At 50.7% G+C, this 17,227-nt stretch overlaps 1 protein-coding gene across 1 annotated transcript; it reads left to right on the top strand.

The window, feature by feature from the left end:
* The first annotated feature begins 6,454 nt into the window (after positions 1–6,454).
* On the top strand, positions 6,455–11,690 carry LOC149430730 (myosin regulatory light chain 11). The gene is made up of 7 exons (XM_089666047.1): positions 6,455–6,608; positions 7,494–7,589; positions 8,913–8,988; positions 9,361–9,465; positions 9,682–9,760; positions 10,928–10,976; positions 11,313–11,690. The coding sequence occupies exons 1-7, from the start codon at positions 6,606–6,608 to the stop codon at positions 11,415–11,417; spliced, it is 513 nt and encodes a 170-aa protein (XP_089522173.1). The 5' UTR covers positions 6,455–6,605; the 3' UTR covers positions 11,418–11,690.
* The last annotated feature ends 5,537 nt before the right edge of the window (positions 11,691–17,227 follow it).

Genomic DNA, 17,227 nt, shown 5'->3' with positions numbered 1-17,227 from the left:
ATTGCTTGCCTGCTGGAAATGCAGTGCCAGCACCAGCTGCCCGCCAAGACATCCAAGACATTGATATATGAACCCCCCATGCACAGGAATTCCACTACAGCAGCAGCAACATGTGATCATCCAGTACACCTTCGAGTACAGGACAGGCTCTGGGGAGTTTAGAGATTTGTTTTACCACCCCCCCCCCCCCCAGCAGTGGCATGTACTGTTTTGGCCCCCTTTATGAAGGTGACATAAATGGTGAGCAATGATTAGGTTGTGATCCGTGTCACCATCTTCTTTGTGTTTCTCCTCAAACACACACTGTGCAGCCTAATAGACCGTGCACTGGAGTCCCAGCAGCCAGAGGAAGGGGAAGGATTGGATACCATCCCGGAGCCACCAGGAACCTCCATCCATGGCTTCCATCCATGAGATTCACAGGCAGCAGGATGCTGAGGGGAGGATGGGAAGGAGGAGGAAGGTGGACAGATTGTTTTTTTTTACCCTTAACAGACCCCAGATATTATACATGGGTGGGATGAGCAGTTGGGGGCAACATTTTCTTCAGTGATGATGAGGATCCCAAGTTCTAAGACACAGGGTATTTGTAGCATATGGAATCCTTAAGGGCCCACACATTCATGTGATTAAGAAGAAGGACCACTGTTGGGTATTATCTACTCTATTGGGGTTCTACAGTGCTTCTTTGCTGCATTTCCCAATGGGGGGGGGAATCCCTTTGTTGAGCAGCAGCTCCATTCATCAGCAATGCCATACCTTATCAGCACTAGCTACATTGGTTCCAGGGCTGATAAAGAACAAGTGAGGAGGACCCGGGCACTACTGGGTTTCCAGAATGGACCAATGGCTGGAGCTTGCCCAATATACAGGAGATAGAAGCCTGCAAGCCTGCAAGTGTGACTTCCAAGAGGAAGGACTTGTCACAAAGCATTTCCTTCACCTGTCCCATAAATCAGACCTGACTACTGGAGGCTTTGAAGAACCCTCTGCCAAGACCACAAAACCATGTTCTAATGCTGATACATTTCCAATCAGTTTCTGTTAGCATGACCACCTCCTGGGACCTTTCCTTCTACTTCTCATTTTGTTTGCAAGAAAACTCTTGTGACATGTGTTTGAATCTGAGCAATCAGATGGAGGAGCGGGCTTGGGGGGTTTAAAGGGAGGAGCAGGGTTAAGGGCCAGAGAGTCAGAAGGGTTGTGAGGCTGGAGGGGAAGAGGAGAAGGGTTGGGGATCAGAGGGGAGAAGAAAGTTTGGGGGGCAGAGGGGAGGAGGCCTGTGGGTTGGAAGAGAGGAGGTTTAAGGGTCAGAGGAGAATGGTTGAGGGGCTAGAGTGGAAAAGGACGGTTGATGGCCAGAGCGGAGGAAAAGGTTGGGGACTTGTGGGGGGGGGGGGGGGGTGGAGGGTCAAAGGGGAAGAGAAGGAGAGATAACACCTGGAGGGGAGGAAGAAAAGGTTTGGGGTGGAGGTTAGGACCGGAGTGGAGGAGGAGAGTTGGTGGCCTGCAGGAGTAAAAGGAGGGCTGGGAACCAGAGGTTTGGGAGGGGGTGGCAAGAAGACAAGGAGGTGGGTTGGGGGGACCAGAGGGAAGGAGAAGTAGGTTTGAGACTTGAGGGGAGGAAGAGGAGGGTTTGGGGCTGGAGAGCAGGAGAGTATTGGGGAAAGGAGGGAAGAGAAAAGTTGGGGCCTGAGGGGAGAGGAGAAGGGTTGGGGGGCTAGAGGGGAGAAGGAGAAGGGATGGTTTTTAGAGGGGAGAAGGAGGATTGGAAGCTGGAAGCGAGGAGGAGAAATAAGGACCAGAGGGGAAGGGGTTGGGGTGCTGGAAGGGAGGAGGAGGAGAATTGATGGTCAGAGTGGAGTAAAAGTGTTAGGGACTGGTGGGGAGAGGAGGGTTGGAGGGCCAGAGGGGATGAGAAGGAGGGTTAAGGCATGGAAGGGAGGAAAAGGAGGGGTGGGAGGGGGTGGAGGTGAGGAGAAAGGTTAGAACCAGAGGGGAGGAGGAGAGCTGGTGGCTGGCAGGGAGTAGGGGATGGGATGGGGACCAGAGGGGTGAAGGAGGATGGTTGGGAACCAGAGGGATGAAGGAGGAGAGTTGGGGACCAGAGGGGAAGTGGAGGACAGGTTGGGGGGACATAGGGGAGGAGAAGGGTTGGAACCTGAGAGATGAGGAGGAGGGTTGGGGGGTGGAGGGGAGGAAGAAAAGGGTCAGGGACTGGAGGGCAGGAGGAGGAGACTTGGGGAACAAGAGGGCAGGAGGAGGGATGGAGGGTCAGAGGGGATGAGAAGGAGGGTTAAGGCATGGAAGAGAGCAAAAGGAGGGTTAGGAAGGTATGTAGATGAGGAGAAGGGTTAGAACTGAAGGTGAGGAGGAAAGTTGGTGGCTGACAGGGAGTAGGGGATGGGTCAGGAGCCAGAGAGGTGGAGGAGGAGAGTTGGGAAGTAGAGGGGAAGAGGAGGACAGGTTGAGGGACCAGAGGGGAGGAGAAGAAGGGTTGGGACATGATGGGATGAGGAGGAGGGTTGGGGACAAGCGAGCAGGAGGAGAAGAGTTGGTGGGTCAGAGGGGATGAGAAGGAGGGTAAGAAAGGTGTGTAGATGGGGGGAAGGGTTGGAACTGAAGGCGAGGAGAAGAGTTGCTGGCTGACAGGGAGTAGGGGATGGGTCGGGAGCCAGAGAGGTGGAGGAAGAGAGTTGGGAAGTAGAGGGGAAGATGAGGACAGGCTGAGGGACCAGAGGGGAGGAGAAGAAGGGTTGGGACATGATGGGATGAGGAGGAGGGTTGGGGACAAGTAGGCAGGAGGAGAAGAGTTGGAGGGTCAGAGGGGATGAGAAGGAGGGTTAAAGCATGGAATGGAGGAAAGGGGGACTGGAGGAGAAGTGTTGCAGGACAAAGGGGAGAAGGATGGTGAGGGGCCGGAAGGGAGGAAGGTGTACTCTTCACTGAGACTGTATGTGAAAATCTTACTCTACCCTCCCCCCCTACATAGACATTCCAAGAAGCTGGCTGCTGATTGGTCCCTCATCTCTAGTCACTGAGCACAGAATAGGATGGGGCTGACTTATAGTCCCATAGCTGGGTGCCGTTACCCATAGCAACATAATCCAGTGTGTTGCTGTCACATAGTTTGGACTGTTGCTATGGGTTACCACACTGAAGAGAGACATGTGTGACATATGTACGGCAGAGGTCGGGGGAGGGGAGGCAACTGAGTCCATCAGGACAGAAATATTCCCACCTCCTGTCATCCGGTGTGATGTCCCCAAGCATGGCGTACAGTCCAGGGGGGCCATTATATCCCCATACTGTACACATGGGGGGGCATAGAGGGTCCCCTGTCCTGTATATTGGGGTGTGGTATATACTATATATTAGAGGGTCCCCTGTCCTGTATATTGGGGTGCGGTATATACTATATATTAGAGGGTCCCCTGTCCTGTATATTGGGGTGCGGTATATACTATATGTTAGAGGGTCCCCTGTCCTGTATATTGGGGTGCGGTATATACTATATGTTACAGGGTCCCCTGTCCTGTATATTGGGGTGTGGTATATACTATAGATGGGGTCCCCTGTCCTGTATATTGGGGTGCGGTATATACTATATATTAGAGGGTTCCCTGTCCTGTATATTGGGGTGTGGTATATACTATATGTTAGAGGGTCCCCTGTCCTGTATATTGGGGTGTTGTATATACTATATGTTAGAGGGTCCCCTGTCCCGTATATTGGGGTGTGGTATATGCTATAGTTGGGGTCCCCCGGTCCCGTATATTGGGGAGTGGTGTATACTATAGATGGGGTCCCCCAGTCCTGTATATTGGGGTGTGGTATATACTATAGATGGGGTCCCCCGGTCCCGTATATTGGGGTGTGGTATATGCTATAGATGGGGTCCCCCAGTCCTGTATATTGGGGTGTGGTATATGCTATAGTTGGGGTCCCCCGGTCCCGTATATTGGGATGTGGTATATACTATAGATGGGGTCCTCTGGTCCCATACATTGGGGTGTGGTATATACTATAGATGGGGTCCCCTGGTCCCGTATATTGGGGTGTGGTATATACTATAGATGGGGTCCCCTGGTCCCATACATTGGGGTGTGGTATATACTATAGATGGGGTCCCCTGGTCCCATACATTGGGGTGTGGTATATACTATAGATGGGGTCCCCTGGTCCCATATTTTGGGGTGTGGTATATACTATAGATGGGGTCCCCTGGTCCCATATTTTGGGGTGTGGTATATACTATAGATGGGGTCCCCCGTTCTGTATATTGGGGTGTGGTATATACTATAGATGGGGTCCCCTGGTCCAGTCCATTGGGGTGTGGTATATACAATAGATGGGGTCCCCCGTTCTGTATATTGGGGTGTGGTATATACTATAGATGGGGTCCCCCGGTCCCGTACATTGGGGTGTGGTATATACAATAGATGGGGTCCCCTGGTCCCGTATATTGGGGTGTGGTGTATACTATAGATGGGGTCCCCCGGTCCCATACATTGGGGTGTGGTATATACTATAGATGGGGTCTCCAGATCCCGTATATTGGGGTGTTGTATATACTATAGATGGGGTCCCCCGGTCCCGTATATTGGGGTGTGGTATATACTATAGATGGGGTCTCCAGGTCCCGTATATTGGGGTGTGGTATATACTATAGATGGGGTCCCCCGGTCCTGTATATTGGGGTGTGGTATATACTATAGATGGGGTCCCCCGGTCCCATACATTGGGGTGTGGTATATACTATAGATTGGGTCCCCCGGTCCCATACATTGGGGTGTGGTATATACTATAGATGGGGTCCCCCGGTCCCGTATATTGGGGTGTGGTATATACTATAGATTGGGTCCCCCGGTCCCATACATTGGGGTGTGGTATATACTATAGATGGGGTCCCCCGGTCCCGTACATTGGGGTATAATAGTTCCTGTATACCGGGCCCCTTTGTCCCGTATATTGGTGTATAATCCCGGATATTCTCGTCCCTCTACCTGCACCCCGGAGGGCCCCCTCCCGTGCCTTGTCTCCCCTGGTCCCATACATTGGGGTGTGGTATATGCTGTAGATGGGGTCCTCTGGTCCTGTATATTGGGGTATATAGTTCTTGTATACCGGGCCCCTTTGTCCCGTATATTGGGGTGTGGTATATACTATATATGGGGTCCCCTGGTCCCATACATTGGGGTGTGGTATATACTATAGATGGGGTCCCCCGGTCCTGTATATTGGGGTATATAGTTCCTGTATACCGGGCCCCTTTGTCCCGTATATTGGGGTGTGGTATATGATATAGATGGGGTCCCGTACATTGGGGTATATAGTTCCTGTATACCGGGCCCCTTTGTCCCGTATATTGGGGTGTGGTATATGCTGTAGATGGGGTCCCCCGGGTCCCCTTTATTGAGGTGTGGTATATACTGTAGATGGGGTCCTCTGGTCCTGTATATTGGGGTGTGGTATATACTATAGATGGGGTCCCCCGGGTCCCCTTTATTGAGGTGTGGTATATACTGTAGATGGGGTCCTCTGGTCCTGTATATTGGGGTGTGGTATATACTGTAGATGGGGTCCCCCGGGTCCCGTATATTGAGGTGTGGTATATACTGTAGATGGGGTCCTCTGGTCCTGTATATTGGGGTGTGGTATATACTATATATGGGGTCCCCCGGTCCCGTATATTGGGGTGTGGTATATACTATAGATGGGGTCCCCCGGTCCCGTACATTGGGGTATATAGTTCCTGTATACCGGGCCCCTTTGTCCCGTATATTGGGGTGTGGTATATGCTGTAGATGGGGTCCTCTGGTCCCATACATTGGGGTGTGGTATATACTATAGATGGGGTCCCCCGGTCCTGTATATTGGGGTGTGGTATATACTATATATGGGGTCCCCCGGTCCTGTATATTGGGGTGTGGTATATACTGTAGATGGGGTCCCCCGGGTCCCGTATATTGGGGTATATAGTTCTTGTATACCGGGCTGCTTTGTCCCGTATATTGGGGTGTGGTATATGCTGTAGATGGGGTCCTCTGGTCCCATACATTGGGGTGTGGTATATACTATAGATGGGGTCCCCCGGTCCTGTATATTGGGGTGTGGTATATACTATAGATGGGGTCCCCTGGTCCCATACATTGGGGTGTGGTATATACTATAGATGGGGTCCCCTTGTCCTGTATATTGGGGTGTGGTATATACTATAGATGGGGTCCTGTACATTGGGGTATATAGTTCCTGTATACCGGGCCCCTTTGTCCCGTATATTGGTGTATAATCCCGGATATTCTCGTCCCTCTACCTGCACCCCGGAGGGCCCCCTCCCCTGCCTTGTCTCCCCTGCAGCTGTTGTCCTTCTCCTTGTCTCTCCATGAAAGGAGCAGAAGGCGTCTTGAGACTCTCCGGCTATTTTGGTCGGGACAATTTTGTCTTCAGATCCTCCTCCTCCTCCTTACAGCCAAAGTTGAGGATGTGGCTAAAGTTAGCCTCGGAGTCTTGGCTGGCGGGGGTATATAATCCCACCCCGGGGTCTTCTCTCCCATGTCACTCGTTCCTTCCGACCAGGACAAGCACCCACCACAACCAAGGAGATGGTAAGTCTACCCAAGTGGAGGACCAACCAAGCCAGGCTGTCCGGCCTAGACCCAACATGAAGCCACCCTGGATTATGTCACGTGGTTGAGGAGCGGGGTCCCGCTGGAGGAGGATGGGGGAGATGTCGGGGTCCTGAGGAGAAGATTTGGGGGACCCACACAGAGAAGACAATGTGAACTGGGATGTCACCCACTGCAGCCAATCACGTTGCACATTGCTCTCATTGGCCCTATGTCTTTCTGGTTGCTACGGGTTATAACCCCTCCATATTGGATAAGCTAAGAGGAGTGTAGAAGGGAAGAGGGGCACTTGGGGGGGAAGAGGGGCACTTGGGGGGGAAGGGAGGGTTTGCAGCCCCAGGAGCTGGGAATGTTCCCATGTCTGTGTCCTGGGTGGGGTGTTCGGACACCTCTAGAGTCTGCACATTCTTGGTGGCTCATGTTTGGTGGGTGTGATTATTGCTGGAATTGTCAAAAACTGCCCCCCCCCTCCCTGTGTGACCCCCAACCCATCTCCCACATGCTCTTTATTGCCCCCACAATATAGTACTTACCTCCAACTCCTTCTAATGGTTCTACCACAATGCCCCAATTTCCCATCTAAAGCTACGTTACCCCTTAACGATACTTACCCCCTATTCTGTGTAGCCATGAGTACTTACCTCTGACACCTCCAAACTGTCATCCTCACCCACAGATTCCTGACATTCCTCATTGCATGCACTTATATCCAGATATCTGCTTCCTCCTTCCCCCTCTAGCAGGTACTTACCTGTGAACTTTATTCCCCATTATGGACACTTACTTCTGGTCACTTATAAGTATTACACCCCCCCCCCCTATCCCATAGGCTGACCCCTCACTCATCATCTCCTCCCTCCACAGGCACCAGCAAAGAAGGCCAAGAGAAAGGCAGCAGAAGGAGGATCCTCCAATGTATTGTCCATGTTCGACCAAACCCAGATCCAGGAATTCAAGGAGGTGAGTGAGCCAGGGCCCCTGGGGAGCAGGGTGGCCCCTCAGATATGAGGGGGGGTGGGTAGGTCACCTCTCTGGGATCCACTCATTGTTGTGTCCAATGGGATCCTGAATGACCTTCTATAACGTCTAAGCATGCTTTCCATCGTGTCGATCATTGATGGAAGATGTAGAGCGAGGTGTCAACTTTAAGGGTGGCTGGAGGTCTCCAACCTGGAGAGACGCCATGTGACTCTTCCAGCCAATAAGGGCTCAGTGATGTGTAGTATGGGGGGGGGGGGGGGTGGACATTGCCATGTAGTTGGGTCATCATTATAAATGGAGGGAGTTTGGCCAACTCTGCATACTACATGATCGCCAAATAAGGTCCAGCTGTACATGTACGCCCCCCCAGTATACATGGTGTACATGTACGCCCCCCCAGTATATATGTTGTACATGTACGCCCCCCCACTATATATGTTGTATATGTACGCCCCCCCACTATATATGTTGTATATGTACGCACCCCCCAGTATACATGTTGTACATGTACGCCCCCCACTATATATGGTGTACATGTACCCCCCCCATTATATATGGTGTACATGTACCCCCCCCCATTATATATGGTGTACATGTACCCCCCCCATTATATATGGTGTACATGTACCCCCCCCATTATATATGGTGTACATGTACCCCCCCATTATATATGGTGTACATGTACCCCCCCCCCCCATTATATATGGTGTATGAAGTGCAGTCAGCCACAGCAACCAACCACTCAGCACTTTTCTGTGAGCAGTTTGCTGATTGGTTGCTGTGGATGGAGCGCAATCCTCCTGGCCTTATTGGAGAGGAAGGGGGGCCTCCCAGACCAGCTGCTGGTGTCACATATCTCCGGGGTGGGCAGGGGGTGTCGGGGGATATTCTAGGATGGTGTCACATAGAAGGAGATGACTGAGGGGGACAGGTGTGCTGGGCGGGGAGGGGGGGGGAAGATAAATTTAGAATCAGCAGCAGTTCTGGGTGGACACCAGAGGAGGCGCACAATCTGCTCCAATGTTCTCCATTACCTCGGACTTGTGACTACAGACTCTGCCCCATAGCAGTTGTTCTTCAATACTTTCCACCGATGTGTCCAGATCAGCCAGGAACAGCCCTCTGGAAGTGGTCTTCATGGCTCTATGCACCTGGCTGTGGTCCTGGTCACCCCGGGGATCATAGAGAACTCTAGGGGTGGAGGAGCACCTCTCTTCCCTATACATGGAGATCAGTCTGTGCCACCTATGTGAGGATACAAGTCTGTCCATCCAAGACTGATATCAACTCTCTGCTCCTCAGGCTTTCACAGTGATTGACCAGAACAGAGATGGCATCATCGACAAGGAGGATCTGAGAGACACATTCGCAGCTATGGGTGAGTGCCCTTCCCCCGGGACCCATTATGTACCCCAAATGTATGATGGAAGCTCAATTCCCATCTCCTCCTCAGCACCGGCCTTCCTCAGCTCTCTGAGCTCCGCCATATTGTATTTAAACCCCATGGCTATCATTCTACCTCCATCATTGTCCTACCCTCCACCTCCTTCAATATACTACAATCAACCTCCACTTCCACCATTGTACTACAATCCACCTCCATCATGTACTGTCCTCCAGCATGGCCCCTCCAGGTTCTCTGTAGCCCCCGGTATGACAGTGTATGGCCCATAGTACAAGCATCGTGTTGGTCTCAGGAGGAATGAGCATCGTGTGTGTGCTTGTGTGACACGTCTCCTCTTCCTCACAGGCCGCCTGAATGTAAAGAATGAGGAGCTGGATGAGATGATCAAGGAAGCTTCTGGACCCATCAACTTTACCGTTTTCCTCACCATGTTCGGAGAGAAGCTGAAGGGTGAGCTGGAGCTGAATACTGTTCATTTTAAGGGGTGGATATGAAGAAAGGGGGGGGGGGGGGGTAACAGTTTATAACTTTACATCTCTAACATGATGACCAAAGTGTTGCCTGCAGTTGGCCCGTAGGTTAGGTGGCCATCACAGGTGTAGAGAGGTGGGCTCTATGTCTGTCGTGTTTTCCTTCTGCCTTCCCTGACAATATGTCTTCCTCCAGGTGCTGATCCTGAGGATGTTATCACCGGGGCATTTAAGGTGCTTGATCCTGAGGCCAAGGGGTCCATCAAGAAGCAGTTGTGAGTATTATCCCTCATATGTTCAGAGCCTCCTCATCTGACGTCCCCTTATTTTCAACAAAATTTCATTTTCTTCCTCCTGCTTAATGATCAATTATCCCGCTCATTCCACATTTCCCACCACCGGATCCATCCATCCCACCCAACCCTTCTTATCCAATAAATGACTGGATCACCCTCTAACACCCTTCCATTCTACTGTCTCATCTGCCCCTTCACCCATTGTCCAATACCTACCTGTATCTCCCTATACTACCACCCATCTGTCCAACCCCCTCAACCATCCATCCACCCAGGGGCGGACTGACCATTCAAGCACTCGGGAACTGCCCGAGGGCTCGGGGTCAGTAGGGGGCCCCATGAGATGCCCTTGGTACCTTTTTATAGGCTTTTTTGAGTGTGGGCGAGGACACAGGAGCCCCATGATCCTCAATTGCCCAGGGGCCCCATGAGTTGTCAGTCCGTCCCTGCATCCACCCTTCACTTATTCGTTTCCTTATCTATACCAATACTTCATACCTGCGGGTATCTCCCAGTACCACCCATCCATATTCATTCATCCATTGTCCAATACCTACAGGTATCTCCAGGTACTATCCATCTGTCCAATCCTCTCATCCATGTCTTCACCCATAGTCCAATACCTACCTGTGTCTCCCTGTACCACCCATCCATCCTACCCCCTCATCCATGAATCCATCCATCCATTCTCCTCATGAATACCAATATTTCATACCAGCCTGTATCTCCCTGTAGCAACCATCCATCCAACCCCCTCATCTATCCATCCAACTATCCATTGAACCATCTATTCACCCAACCATCCCTCACTCATCTCCCCAATACCTCATACCTACCCCTATCTTCCTGTACCACTCATCCATCCAACCACCTCATCCATCTGTCCATCCATCCCTCATTTGTCTCCTCATCCATACCAATACTTCATGTCTACCTGTATCTCCCTGATGGACATCCCCCTCCATACTGTATCATTATGGCTCCAATACCCACCAATGTCCCCCACCTCATCCCTATATGTTCCACCATCCCAATACCAACCTGTTGTGTGTACCTACCTGCCCTGTACCCCCATCCGTCCCATCATATGTTGTATTTGTGTGTCCAGCTATGCTTTCACCAACATTGTCTCCCATTCTCTTGCAGCCTTGAGGAACTTCTGACCACACAGTGTGACAGGTTCACTCCAGAGGAGGTGAGAGCTGAGACCACACTGGGGTCACCTGGATGACACGTCTTAGTGGTGGGGGTTTGGGCTCAGAGTGTTTGGGATAACTAAGGTTTTGGAAGTTAAAGATGGGACTGGAATGTTCTGGGGTTGCAGTGAGACAGCCATGACATTTCAGGGGTTGGAATGGGACAGTCTTGACATTTTGGGGGTTGGAATGGGACAGCCATGACATTTCAGGGGTTGGAATGGGACAGCCATGACATTTCAGGGGTCGGAATGGGACAGTCATGACATTTTGGGGGATGGGATTCATGCTTCTGGGATATCAGTCTTCTCATCCATCTTTTCTCCTTCCACCAGATCAAAAACATGTGGACAGCATTTCCCCCTGATGTGGCCGGCAACGTAGACTACAAGAACATCTGCTATGTCATCACCCACGGTGAGGACAAGGACCAGGAGTAAATGGTCTGAAGGTTCACCCTGCGGGCTGTGCGCCCCGACACCCGGTGCAGCGCCCCACTGCTGTATATTGCGTATTTTGTAAATTGACCCATCAAATACAAAACTGTAATTTATTCTGTCCGGTGGGACGAAAGGGGGCTGTTATCTGCTGCCCCATTCTCCTTCTGCTCGACAACCCGCCCCCCGTAGCCCTCAACTATTTTCTCTGTGACGTCTTAAGCTGGAAGCCGAATCCTCAGGGGAAGTTCTCAATAAAAGTGCGTTTTTATTCAACCTTTTGGCTTTGGTTTGTTTCCTTCAAACACACTGATTGGTATGACCATCCAATCTATTCTATGATCTCCATCCCATAGTCTGTGTCCCACAAAGGTCAGTCCCGATCTGTTCTATGATCTCCATCCCATGGTGAGTGTCCTACAAAGGTCAGTCCCGATCTGTTCTACGATCTCCATCCCATAGTCTGTGTCCCACAAAGGTCAGTCCCGATCTGTTCTATGATCTCCATCCCATGGTGAGTGTCCTACAAAGGTCAGTCCCGATCTGTTCTATGATCTCCATCCCATGGTGAGTGTCCTACAAAGGTCAGTCCCGATCTGTTCTATGATCTCCATCCCATGGTGTGTGTCCTACAAAGGTCAGTCCTGATCTGTTCTATGATCTCCATCCCATGGTGAGTGTCCTACAAAGGTCAGTCCCGATCTGTTCTATGATCTCCATCCCATGGTGTGTGTCCTACAAAGGTCAGTCCCGATCTGTTCTATGATCTCCATCCCATAGTCTGTGTCCTACAAAGGTCAGTCCCGATCTATTGTACAATCTCCATCCCATGATGAGTGTCCTACAAAGGTCAGTCCCGATCTGTTCTACGATCTCCATCTCATGGTGAGTGTCCTACAAAGGTCAGTCCCGATCTGTTCTACGATCTCCATCTCATGGTGAGTGTCCTACAAAGGTCAGTCCCGATCTGTTCTACGATCTCCATCTCATGGTGAGTGTCCTACAAAGGTCAGTCCCGATCTGTTCTACGATCTCCATCTCATGGTGAGTGTCCTACAAAGGTCAGTCCCGATCTGTTCTACGATCTCCATCCCATGGTGAGTGTCCTACAAAGGTCAGTCCCGATCTGTTCTACGATCTCCATCCCATGGTGTGTGTCCTACAAAGGTCAGTCCCGATCTGTTCTACGATCTCCATCCCATGGTGTGTGTCCTACAAAGGTCAGTCCCGATCTGTTCTGTGATCTCCATCCCATGGTGTGTGTCCTACAAAGGTCAGTCCCGATCTGTTCTGTGATCTCCATCCCATGCTGTGTGTCCTACAAAGGTCAGTCCCGATCTGTTCTACGATCTCCATCCCATGGTGAGTGTCCTACAAAGGTCAGTCCCGATCTGTTCTACGATCTCCATCCCATGGTGTGTGTCCCACAAAGGTCAGTCCCGATCTGTTCTACGATCTCCATCCCATGGTGTGTGTCCCACAAAGGTCAGTCCCGATCTGTTCTACGATCTCCATCCCATGATGTGTGTCCCACAAAGGTCAGTCCCGATCTGTTCTATGATCTCCATCCCATGGTGTGTGTCCTACAAAGGTCAGTCCCGATCTGTTCTACGATCTCCATCCCATGGTGAGTGTCCTACAAAGGTCAGTCCCGATCTGTTCTACGATCTCCATCCCATGGTGAGTGTCCTACAAAGGTCAGTCCCGATCTGTTCTACGATCTCCATCCCATGGTGAGTGTCCTACAAAGGTCAGTCCCGATCTGTTCTATGATCTCCATCCCATGGTGTGTGTCCTACAAAGGTCAGTCCCGATCTGTTCTACGATCTCCATCCCATGGTGTGTGTCCCACAAAGGTCAGTCCCGATTTGTTCTACGATCTCCATCCCATGGTGTGTGTCCCACAAAGGTCAGTCCCGATCTGTTCTACGATCTCCATCCCATGGTGTGTGTCCTACAAAGGTCAGTCCCGATCTGTTCTACGATCTCCATCCCATGGTGAGTGTCCTACAAAGGTCAGTCCCGATCTGTTCTATGATCTCCATCCCATGGTGTGTGTCCTACAAAGGTCAGTCCCGATCTGTTCTACGATCTCCATCCCATGGTGTGTGTCCCACAAAGGTCAGTCCCGATTTGTTCTACGATCTCCATCCCATGGTGTGTGTCCTACAAAGGTCAGTCCCGATCTGTTCTACGATCTCCATCCCATGGTGTGTGTCCTACAAAGGTCAGTCCCGATCTGTTCTACGATCTCCATCCCATGATGAGTGTCCTACAAAGGTCAGTCCCGATCTGTTCTACGATCTCCATCCCATGGTGTGTGTCCTACAAAGGTCAGTCCCGATCTGTTCTACGATCTCCATCCCATGGTGTGTGTCCCACAAAGGTCAGTCCCGATCTGTTCTACGATCTCCATCCCATGGTGAGTGTCCTACAAAGGTCAGTCCCGATCTTTTCGACGATCTCCATCCCATGGTGAGTGTCCCACAAAGGTCAGTCCCGATCTGTTCTACAATCTCCATCTCATGGTGAGTGCCCTACAAAGGTCAGTCCCGATCTGTTCTACAATCTCCATCTCATGGTGAGTGTCCTACAAAGGTCAGTCCCGATCTATTCTACAATCTCCATCCCATGGTGTGTGTCCTACAAAGGTCAGTCCCGATCGTTTCGACGATCCCCATCTCATGGTGAGTGTCCTACAAAGGTCAGTCCTGATCTGTTCTACGATCTCCATCTCATGGTGAGTGTCCTACAAAGGTCAGTCCCGATCTGTTCTACGATCTCCATCTCATGGTGAGTGTCCTACAAAGGTCAGTCCCGATCTTTTCGACGATCTCCATCCCATGGTGAGTGTCCTACAAAGGTCAGTCCCGATCTTTTCGACGATCTCCATCCCATGGTGAGTGTCCCACAAAGGTCAGTCCAGATCTTTTCGACGCTCTCCATCCCATGGTGAGTGTCCTACAAAGGTCAGTCCCGATCTTTTCGACGATTTCCATCCCATGGTGAGTGTCCTACAAAGGTCAGTCCCGATCTGTTCTACGATCTCCATCCCATGGTGAGTGTCCTACAAAGGTCAGTCCCGATCTATTCTGTGATCTCCATCTCATGGTGTGTGTCCTACAAAGGTCAGTCCCGATCTGTTCTACAATCTCCATCTCATGGTGAGTGTCCTACAAAAGGTCAGTCCTGATCTTTTCGACGATCTCCATCCCATGGTGAGTGTCCTACAAAGGTCAGTCCCAATCTGTTCTACAATCTCCATCTCATGGTATGTGTCCTACAAAGATCTGTTCTACGATCTCCATCCCATGGTGTGTGTCCCACAAAGGTCAGCCCCGATCTATTCTACAATCTCCATCCCATGGTGAGTGTCCTACAAAGGTCAGTCCCGATCTATTCTACAATCTCCATCCCATGGTGAGTGTCCTACAAAGGTCAGTCCCGATCTATTCTATGATCTCCATCCCATGGTGAGTGTCCCACAAAGGTCAGTCCCGATCTGTTCTATGATCTCCATCCCATGGTGAGTGTCCTACAAAGGTCAGTCCCGATCTTTTCGACGATCTCCATCCCATGGTGAGTGTCCCACAAAGGTCAGTCCCGATCTGTTCTACAATCTCCATCTCATGGTGAGTGCCCTACAAAGGTCAGTCCCGATCTGTTCTACAATCTCCATCTCATGGTGAGTGTCCTACAAAGGTCAGTCCCGATCTATTCTACAATCTCCATCCCATGGTGTGTGTCCTACAAAGGTCAGTCCCGATCTTTTCGACGATCTCCATCCCATGGTGAGTGTCCCACAAAGGTCAGTCGCGATCTTTTCGACGATCTCCATCCCATGGTGTGTGTCCTACAAAGGTCAGTCCTGATCTTTTCGACGATCTTCATCCCATGGTGTGTGTCCCACAAAGGTCAGTCCTGATCTTTTCGACGATCTCCATCCCATGGTGAGTGTCCTACAAAGGTCAGTCCCGATCTGTTCTACGATCTCCATCTCATGGTGAGTGTCCTACAAAGGTCAGTCCCGATCTTTTCGACGATCTCCATCCCATGGTGAGTGTCCTACAAAGGTCAGTCCCGATCTTTTCGACGATCTCCATCCCATGGTGAGTGTCCCACAAAGGTCAGTCCAGATCTTTTCGACGCTCTCCATCCCATGGTGAGTGTCCTACAAAGGTCAGTCCCGATCTTTTCGACGATTTCCATCCCATGGTGAGTGTCCTACAAAGGTCAGTCCCGATCTGTTCTACGATCTCCATCCCATGGTGAGTGTCCTACAAAGGTCAGTCCCGATCTATTCTGTGATCTCCATCTCATGGTGTGTGTCCTACAAAGGTCAGTCCCGATCTGTTCTACAATCTCCATCTCATGGTGAGTGTCCTACAAAGGTCAGTCCTGATCTTTTCGACGATCTCCATCCCATGGTGAGTGTCCTACAAAGGTCAGTCCCAATCTGTTCTACAATCTCCATCTCATGGTATGTGTCCTACAAAGATCTGTTCTACGATCTCCATCCCATGGTGTGTGTCCCACAAAGGTCAGCCCCGATCTATTCTACAATCTCCATCCCATGGTGAGTGTCCTACAAAGGTCAGTCCCGATCTATTCTACAATCTCCATCTCATGGTGAGTGTCCTACAAAGGTCAGTCCCGATCTATTCTATGATCTCCATCCCATGGTGAGTGTCCTACAAAGGTCAGTCCCGATCTGTTCTATGATCTCCATCCCATGGTGAGTGTCCTACAAAGGTCAGTCCCGATCTTTTCGACGATCTCCATCCCATGGTGAGTGTCCCACAAAGGTCAGTCCCGATCTGTTCTACAATCTCCATCTCATGGTGAGTGCCCTACAAAGGTCAGTCCCGATCTGTTCTACAATCTCCATCTCATGGTGAGTGTCCTACAAAGGTCAGTCCCGATCTATTCTACAATCTCCATCCCATGGTGTGTGTCCTACAAAGGTCAGTCCCGATCTTTTCGACGATCTCCATCCCATGGTGAGTGTCCCACAAAGGTCAGTCGCGATCTTTTCGACGATCTCCATCCCATGGTGTGTGTCCTACAAAGGTCAGTCCTGATCTTTTCGACGATCTTCATCCCATGGTGTGTGTCCCACAAAGGTCAGTCCTGATCTTTTCGACGATCTCCATCCCATGGTGAGTGTCCTACAAAGGTCAGTCCCAATCTTTTCGACGATCTCCATCCCATGGTGAGTGTCCTACAAAGGTCAGTCCCGATCTGTTCTATGATCTCCATCCCATAGTCTGTGTCCTACAAAGGTCAGTCCCGATCTGTTCTACAATCTCCATCTCATGGTGTGTGTCCTACAATGGTCAGCCCCGATCTGTTCTACAATCTCCATCTCATGGTGTGTGTCCTACAATGGTCAGCCCCGATCTATTCTACAATCTCCATCTCATGGTGTGTGTCCTACAAAGGTCAGTCCCGATCTATTCTACAATCTCCATCTCATGGTGAGTGTCCTACAAAGGTCAGTTCCGATCTGTTCTATGATCTCCATCTCATGGTGAGTGTCCTACAAAGGTCAGTCCCGATCTGTTCTACAATCTCCATCCCATAGTCTGTGTCCTACAAACGTCAGTCCCGATCTGTTGTACAATCTCCATCCCATGATGAGTGTCCTACAAAGGTCAGTTACGATCTGTTCTATGATCTCCATCCCATGATGTGTGTCCTACAAAGGTCAGTTACGATCTGTTCTATGATCTCCATCCCATGATGAGTGTCCTACAAAGGTCAGTTACGATCTGTTCTACGATCTCCATCCCATGGTGTGTGTCCTACAAAGG

This window comes from Staurois parvus, unplaced genomic scaffold (genome assembly GCF_062004578.1).
Source record: "Staurois parvus isolate SC_StPar_1 unplaced genomic scaffold, SC_StPar_1.0 ptg002491l, whole genome shotgun sequence".
NCBI lineage: Eukaryota > Metazoa > Chordata > Amphibia > Anura > Ranidae > Staurois > Staurois parvus.
The sequence above is the reverse complement of the archived record's forward strand: the minus strand, read 5'-3'. Positions and strand labels throughout refer to the sequence as shown.

Bases quoted from the DNA above. Each gene is read 5' to 3' on its own strand.
- LOC149430730 (XM_089666047.1), top strand. The intron at 8,989-9,360 runs GTGAGTGCCCTT...TCTTCCTCACAG, and splicing joins AGACACATTCGCAGCTATGG to GCCGCCTGAATGTAAAGAAT. The intron at 10,977-11,312 runs GTGAGAGCTGAG...TCCTTCCACCAG, and splicing joins ACAGGTTCACTCCAGAGGAG to ATCAAAAACATGTGGACAGC.